General features: G+C 44.7%; 1 protein-coding gene across 2 annotated transcripts in view; it reads right to left on the reverse strand.

Annotated features, from left to right (window-relative positions):
* Positions 1 to 7,365, reverse strand: part of LOC129714273 (activin receptor type-2B-like) — an 80,763-nt gene extending 73,398 nt beyond the window's left edge. The window contains exon 1 of one of the 2 annotated variants that reach the window (XM_055663828.1): positions 6,612 to 7,365. In XM_055663828.1, the coding sequence (XP_055519803.1) occupies positions 6,612 to 6,660 (49 nt within the window). In that variant the 5' untranslated portion in view covers positions 6,661 to 7,365. Of the gene's footprint in view, positions 1 to 4,497; positions 4,631 to 6,611 lie in introns of those variants that run through there. The other variant, XM_055663837.1, reaches the window with a different exon arrangement.
* Positions 7,366 to 8,291: the final 926 nt, after the last annotated feature.

The following is an 8,291-nucleotide window of genomic DNA, read 5'->3' on the forward strand; positions in this document are numbered from 1 at the left end:
GACAAACGTGATGCCATTACTGTCAAGTAACATGGCGGCTTGATTGACAAGGGCATAATGGGTTGCCTCTCTGTAGTAAACAGAACGGGGGGTTTTGATGCTAAGTAATATTACAATAATCTTTAATGGGCGGCATTTGGACCCACTTGGCCACTTAAAGCACTAAATGTACCTACAAAGAACCATAGAGATCCTCTAAACATAGAGGCAGGCAAGAGCACTATAATAGAATAAAGATTAAGCGGGAAATTACTTCATTCAGCATTATCTCCTCCAAACTAAAATGGCATTTTGAGCCTATTTGTCACACAACAGATGAAATGGGAGCAGCCAAGTACAATTTTGTTCAACAGGCTCTCTGGCAACACTCAAATTGCTTTTCCTATCGACAGGTTTTGCAGTATTATGTTCCGGGGAACAGTCTGTGCATAAAGGCACAGTTGGAAGGGGTGGGTGACAGGAGCAAACAACTTGGACTACTCTCCCTCAACTCTGTGCATCAGGCACGTGGTGCTCTGTCCAGGGACCAAGATAGTCCAAAGGTTCACTTGCACCTCCACCAACCTCATCTACTGTATCTGTTGTTCTCGATGCAGACTCCGAAATATCAGCGAGACCAAGCGCTGACTGGGCGATCGTTTTGCTGAACACCTTCGCTCAATCCGCCTCCGTCCTACGCAATCTCCCGGTTGCCAAACACTTTAACTCCCCTTCCCATTGTGACCTTTCTATCCTGGGCCTCCTCCACCGTCAGAACGAGCCCACGCACAAATCAGAGGTACACCACCTCATATTTTGCATGGGCAGCTTACAACCCAGCGTTATGAATATTGATTTCTCCAACTCCAAGTAACTTGCATCCTCCCTCTCTCCGTTCCCCCCCCCCCCCCCCCCCCCCCCCCCCATTTTTAATCACCTATTTTTACTATCACATTTCCCCATACTGGAGTTGGGCTCCACCTGTGTTAATATCACTCGTTACCACTTTCCCCATACAATGGACCATTGTGGGCTCCACCTTTCCTTAATCATCACTGCTGGCTTTGAATTGTCCTTTTACACAACTCTCATTCATTTGTCCAATGTACCTTTTCATATCTCTCGTTTCCCTCTGTCTGAGGAAGTGGCTCAACCCAAGACGTCACCTGTTCCTTTCCTCCAGAGACGCTGCCTGACCTGCTGAGTTACTCCAGCTCTTTGTGTCTATATTCATCTGCAAGCATCTGCAGTTCTTCCTCCACCAATTTAATAACTGCAGATGCTGGTTTGCCAAAGAAAGAAAAACTTTGATGTAGGGTTCCAATCTGAAATGTCACCTAGCCATGTTCTCCAGAGATGATGCCTGGCCCGCTGAGTCACTCCGCCACTTTGCATCTTTCTACAATATGATTTAAGTGGATAGCATGCAAAACAAAAGCTGTTCACAGTGTTTTGATACACAATGATAAGCCAATAACAATTGTGACAGAGCACGGAGATAAATAGTTTAATTTAAAGACACAGCATGGAAACAGGCCCATCAATCAGATCCCGACCATCGATCACCCATTCACCCAACTGCTATGTTATCCCACCTTCTCATCCATTCCCTACACATTTGGGGCAATTTTACAGAGCCCAATTAACCTACAAACCCACACGTCCCTGGGACATAGAGGAGGAAACCGGAGCATCTGGAGGAAACCCATGCAATCACAGGGAGAACGTGCAAACTCCACACACAGGCAGTGCCCATGGTCAGGATCGAACCCGGGTTTCAGGCACTGCGAGGCAAGGCAGCAGTCCTACCTGCTGCGTCACTGTGCCGAATAATGAAGCAAAGTTCATTATTCAAGAAGTCAAAGAAGGTCCGCGCTGACCAGCAACCAGCCCGTACACAAACATTATGCTACACCCTGGGGACAATTTACAATTCTCACCTAAGCCAATTAACCTGCAAATCCATACGTATGGAGTGTAGGAGGAAACCGGAGCACCAGGAGAAACCCCATGTGGTCACTTGGAGAAGGTACAAACGCCAGACAGACAGCACCCGTAGTTGGGATCGAACTCGGCACTGTAAGACAGCAACGCTACCACTGTGCCAACGTGCCCCCCCCTGTAGATCTAGCAGAGAAGATTACTTGCGGAAGGGATGATGTATTTTATACAAGACACAGAAGGACAATTGGGCCATTCGGTCCATCGGGTTTGCTCCTATGATCTCTACCCCATTCTCCTGCCTTGGCCCTATAACTCGTGACACTCTTACAAACCAAGAAGCTATACTTTGTTTACTTGTTCACCCTCAAGAATCTCTCTCAATACATATGACAATAATACACAAGGCAGTTCGGCATGCCCCCAACACCTCTCACCAACTTCTACACATGCGCCATAGCCTGGTTTGGGAACAGCTCCATCCAAAACACCAAGAAATCGCAGTGAATTGTGGACGTGGCCCAGACCATCACACAAACCAACCTCCCATCCATTGACTCCATTTACACTTCACACTGCTTGGCAAGGCCAGCAGCATAATCAAGGGCATGTCATACCCTAGTCATTCCCTCTTCTCCCCTCTCTCATCGGGGAAGAGGTACAGAAATGTGAACATGCACACCTCCAGATTCAGCGACAGTTTCTTCCCAGCTGTTATCCTGCAAACGAACCATCTTATCACCAGCTAGAGAGAGGCTCTGACCTCCCATCAACCTCAATGGAGACCCTCTGACCATCTTTAATCGGACTTTACCTTGCACTAAACATTATTCCCTTTAACATGTATCTGTACACTGTGGACTGTTTGATTGTAATCATGTATTGTCTCTCCACTGATTGGTTAGCATGCAACAAAAGCTTTTCATTGTACACGTGACAATAAACTAAACTAGCAAACATTTGTGCCAGAGAATTTGACAGTGTAGCCCAGAGTGGAGTCAGGGAGCATTAATGGGCTGCTGAACGTAGATGGAGGAGGGGGAATAAACGAGACTGCCAAGAGCAAGTCCAACAAATGTGTAGTTGATGTAATCACATGCAAACAGAGGCAGGGGATGATCTCATTTCCACTGCCTGCTGCCCAGTATCACACATCCAGTGTAAACACATTCCTTGAAACTTTAGAGAACCTCGACAACGCACTGTTACATAAAGCACCTCACAAAATGTTTAGTAATTTTCTAATTTGCTATTTATTTTGTTTTGGGGGGGGGGGGGGGAAGAGGAGGTGGCATTGTTTTTGAAATTTGCAGCATTGTTGTCTATTTGTTTGTTTGTGTTTTTATATAAATAAATCCATTATATATGGTGCTCTGTAAACCCCATTATAAACAAGACTAAAGATATATATACACACACGCACCATATATGTATACTCCAAAACCCTTTGTACACTAAAACCCATAATAAACAACAAAAGATTATATCTATCTATCTATCTTCATGGAAGTTGGTAATATACAAAGTATAACTAAAAACCCATAATAAACAAAGGTTCTTCTATCTATAACTTTATAATATACAACAAAGTATAACTGTGCTTATATGCGTACTGTGTTTACATATCAGTTATGCTGCTGCAAGCAAGAATGTCATTGTTCCGTTTCGGGGGACAAATGACAATAAAACATTTGACTGTTGAGGTGGAAGGAGAGGAAAAGGTGCTCGCAAATAAAAGGCGATTAAAAAAATATATCACACGCGTTCATGTTTTATTCCGATGTACTGCGCCTTGTTGTGGTTTAGCTAGCACCCCCACCCCCAACCACCACATCAGTTACACCACAACAGGTCTATACTTATTACGCTCCACAGAAGCCTCATCGTTCAAGCCTCCCTTAAATATAAAGCTGGGAGGCAGCGAGCTGTTAGCTCCAGGGGAAAACGCCAAGCTTTCTAAGCAAAGCACACAAGATTTTTTTTTAAACACACATTCAGCGACGTTTAAGGTAAGCATCAAACAATGGGATTTCTCTCAAAACATAAAAGCACCGATTTTTTTCCGCCATATAAAAATGGTGTGGAGGAAATTAAGCCAGAATTGGTGATTCAATGTGGAAAGCGGAGCCTCCTCGGGAGCTGTTGTTTTCAAATAAATCCGACCAGGCCTATGCGATTACCTCTCCCCCTCTTAACACAAGGGAGGGGCTTTGCTTGTGAAATCCCATCCCCTCTCCCCCCCACCCCCACCAAACAAGCAAAACAAAATACAGGATAATAAAATAGTATGGTTTGGAATAGTGTGGTCATGGTTCATAAACTGAGACAATATCAAGGAGGGGGGGGTGGACCAGTTACCGTGTTTGTTATAATTGGAAAGGGAAACCACAAATGCAAACGGAACAGCACAAAGCGTGGCCGCAACCACACAAACGCCACTGCTTCCTCTCCCTGTACTAGTTAAGAGAATGTTGCAACAAAAACCCCGACAACTCCGGGTGAAGATGAAAGAAATAAAGCATTAGAAAGCAAGGGTTTTTTTTCTACACCTGCGCGTCAATATAAACTGTACCTTACCCATGCCCGCCTCTGTATTTTGCATCAAAGATGTAAACCCCCCCCCCCCCAAAAAAAAAAGCAGGAGCACCCAAGCAGATCCGATAAACGCTTCCGCGCTCGAAAGAATGAATCAGATTCTCTCAGTCCTGTTACAACTGTAGCCCACCACGTGTCTGCCTTCAAACACAATGTTGCCCTTCTCTCTTGCATCCCTCTCCCCCCTCCCTCCGATGGCCATTGAGTATATATCAACCATATGGTAATCCTCCCCCCATCCACCACAACGTGGCCTCTTTTATTTTTTGATTCTATTTTAAATTAAAAAAGCAAATCCCACACACGGATGCAAACTTGTATTTGAGAACAAGAGGTGTTAACAAATCGTAAAATAAAATCCTGGAAAGGTTTTAGGAGCAGGGGGGGGAGTGAGAGAGAGAGATAGGGAAAGGAAACATAGACATCACCATAAGCTTGGGGACGGGAGGCTTGGTGCATAAGTAATATCAAGTGAGGAATTTCCTAGACAACGCGAGGGGCCAGCGTGTGTTTGCCAGGCGCTCTTCTGCAAGATTATGGTGTAAATAAAACCCACCCAAAATGTTTCCAAGGTCTGCACGATTCTTCCCAAAATTAACAATGAGATCACGCTTTCTGTTCCAAAACATGCTGGCAACATCAAAGATATCTCAGTATCTTTCCTCACCTCTTCCTCCACCCATCCCAATCTTAAACGCTCACAATGTAGCACATCGAGCACTGTATCACTAGACCGACACAAATTATACACTGGTGTTATACGTTTGTTATTGCATAGTGTGATGAAAAAGTTGGGCGATTTGTTATTTAAAAATTATAAACGTGGGAGAGACGAGAGGGTGGTAAGATTTTCTGCTCGCACCCCTTCAACAAAAAGAGGGAAACTGAACAATTAAAACAGTAAACAGACACAAAATGCTGGAGTAATTCAGCGGGTCAGGCAGCAGCTCTGGAGAAAACGTGTAGGTGACGTTTCGGGCTGAAGAACGGTCTCGACCAGAAACGTCACCTATTCCTTTTCTCCAAAGATGCTGCCTGGCCCTCCGAGTTACTCCAGCACTTTGTGTCTATCCCCGGTTTAAACCAGCGTCTGCAGTTCCGTTCGACACAATAAAAAACAGCAAGTTAGGCTTGGGGGTAGACTCTACCATTAGTTCGCACTACCTTCGATTTAAACCAGCATCTGCAGTTCTTTCCTGCACATTAGTTCCCACAGCCATCCATCCCCCTTTTAACAAGAAAAATTGTGAATGTATTTATATATTGGCCCATCTTCTATATTTCAATTATATATTGGCCCGACTTGTTTATTTTTGTTCAAGATTTGGCTCCAGATTCCAACATCTTGAGTCTCTGGTCTCTCTATATTTTGTTTGTATATTGACCCAGCTTGTGTGTTTTATTTGTATATAGGCCCAACCTTTCTTTATCTTTGATCTGTTCGAGATTCCAGCATATACAATCTCCCGAGTCACTATAACTAAACGTATATTGGCCCAAACGTGAATATTTTGTTTGTATATTGGCCCTACTTGTTTACATTACACGAGACCGATGTTTTTTTTAAACTCTGGATACCATGTTAGTTTATTTTCGACACTTTGCAACTATCCCTATATTATACACCCACTGGATAAACGAGCAATACCCTCCGTATATTAAAAAAAAAAAACCCACAGAACTCAATCACTCTGCAAAATAATGTTACAATGCCTCAAAGTTTCTTATTGGGAGGGGGTGGAGAGGGAAACTACTCACTCAAAACAAGCTTTGTTGTTAAAATAAATGTACACCCAACGCCACAGACCAGGCCACAATAATGCGGCCAGCAACAAACAAAACAAAAAAGCCACAATGTGTTAAACCTCGAGTGGTGCCGTATGCCAAGGCACCCGCATCCAAACAGACCGCAGGCATCTGCAACCGGTCAGAAAATATTTTAAAAATCCAACAAGCAACAACTTAAAACCTCACTCTCATCTGCCTCACGCTCTCTCCTCTCCCCTCCCTCAAAATCAAAACACAAAACTCAACCATAACACCCAATCCCAACAACAACCGCCAGAGATTAAGCTCTCGCAAGTAGCAGTCCTTACCTGTACAGAAAGTTGCCCAAAGTGCAAAAGTCAGCCAGCAAGCAAACATATTTAAATGCACCAAAAAGATTGTTAAAAAAATTGTTGGCGAGGGGGAAAGGGAAGGGGGAGGGGGTGATATAATATCCAAAATCAGCTCCACGACATTTGATGCAGGTTGATTTCTTCTCCTCGCTTCTTTGCAAATAGATGATTTAAGTTTGGTGTGGATTTTTTTTTAAAGTAGTTGAAGGTGCAAAAATATATAAAAAATGAATAAAATGCACCCTGGGGGGTTGTTGGAAGCTGCAATCTGGCTTGTTGTATCCGCTGGTCAAAGGAAGGAGGGAGGGAATAGAGAGAGAGGATGGTCGCTGTGTTGTTTTGCCCCACTTGGCTTTCTTTGCGATGGTGCTCTTGCAGCAGAGAGGAGCCGGTGTGAGGGAGCGCCTCTCCGCCGTTGCTGCCCGCCTGCCTGCCTGCCTGCCTGCCCCGCGGGGCTCACTCTCCCCTTCACTCGGCGGCGGGTAGCGTGGAGCCGCTCGGGCGGAGCGGCGGCTGGGGCCGGCGGCGTGCACTCATTGCTCGTCCCCTTATCTCCCTTCTGCTGTGAGTGTGCGTGAATGAGTGAGTGAGTGAGAGAGCGAGGCGGCGGCGGCAACAGCAGCAACACACACACCCACACAGACACACACTCCCACACCCCCCCACAAACACACACACACACACACACAAAAACTGAACCAGGTCCAAAATGGCTTCTAAAAAACCTTGTCCAGCGGAGAGTAGGGAAGCCCGGATGTTTGCAGGAGGGAGGGAGGGAAGGAGGGAGGGAGAGAGGGAGAGAGGGAAGGAGGGAGAGAGAGAGAGAGAGAGAGAGAATAACAGCACCACTCCGTGTCCCCATTCCACATAGCCAGCCTGCTAGAAATACAAGCAAATACAGCTGCTAAAATGTTTTAACACCAGCAGCATATCCCTGTTTGCAGCCACCCTGCAATAAAATGCATGCAAATAGAACTGCAACACGGCGGCGGGGGGTCCTATTTGCAGGGGTTTACATTTAAAAAGGGATATTGAAGTAAAGTAGAACAGTATATGGTGTGTACTAAAGAAGGATTGGAGTAACGTATTCAAGAAGGAACTGCAGATGCTGGAAGATCGAAGGTACACAAAAATTGCTGGAGAAACTCAGCGGGTGCAGCAGCATCTATGGAGCGAAGGAAATAGGTGACGTTTCGGACCGAAACCCTTCTTCAGACTGCGCTCCATAGTTGCTGCTGCACCCGCTGAGTTTCTCCAGCATTTTTGTGTACCTTGGAGTAACGTATGATAGTTTACAGTACATGGTGTGTATTAAATAGATATATTGGAGTAACACAACAGTAGACAATATATGGTGTGTGTTACAGAGGGATCTTGGAGGAGTAACACATCAGGATATAGTATATGGTGTGTATTAAGGAAGGATTGGAGTAACATAACAGTTTACAGTACATGGTGTGTATTAAAGAGGGCTTAGAGTAACATAGAACAGTGCGTGGTATGTGGTGTGTATTAAAGAGCAATATTGAAGTAACAAAACAGTGTACAATACATGATGTGTATTACAGAGGGATATTGGAGTAACTTAGAACAGTGTGTATTAAAGAGCAATATTGAAACAGAACAGTTTACAGTACATGGTGTATTAAGGAAGGA

This window comes from Leucoraja erinacea, chromosome 2 (genome assembly GCF_028641065.1).
Source record: "Leucoraja erinacea ecotype New England chromosome 2, Leri_hhj_1, whole genome shotgun sequence".
In the NCBI taxonomy this organism is placed as follows: domain Eukaryota; kingdom Metazoa; phylum Chordata; class Chondrichthyes; order Rajiformes; family Rajidae; genus Leucoraja; species Leucoraja erinaceus.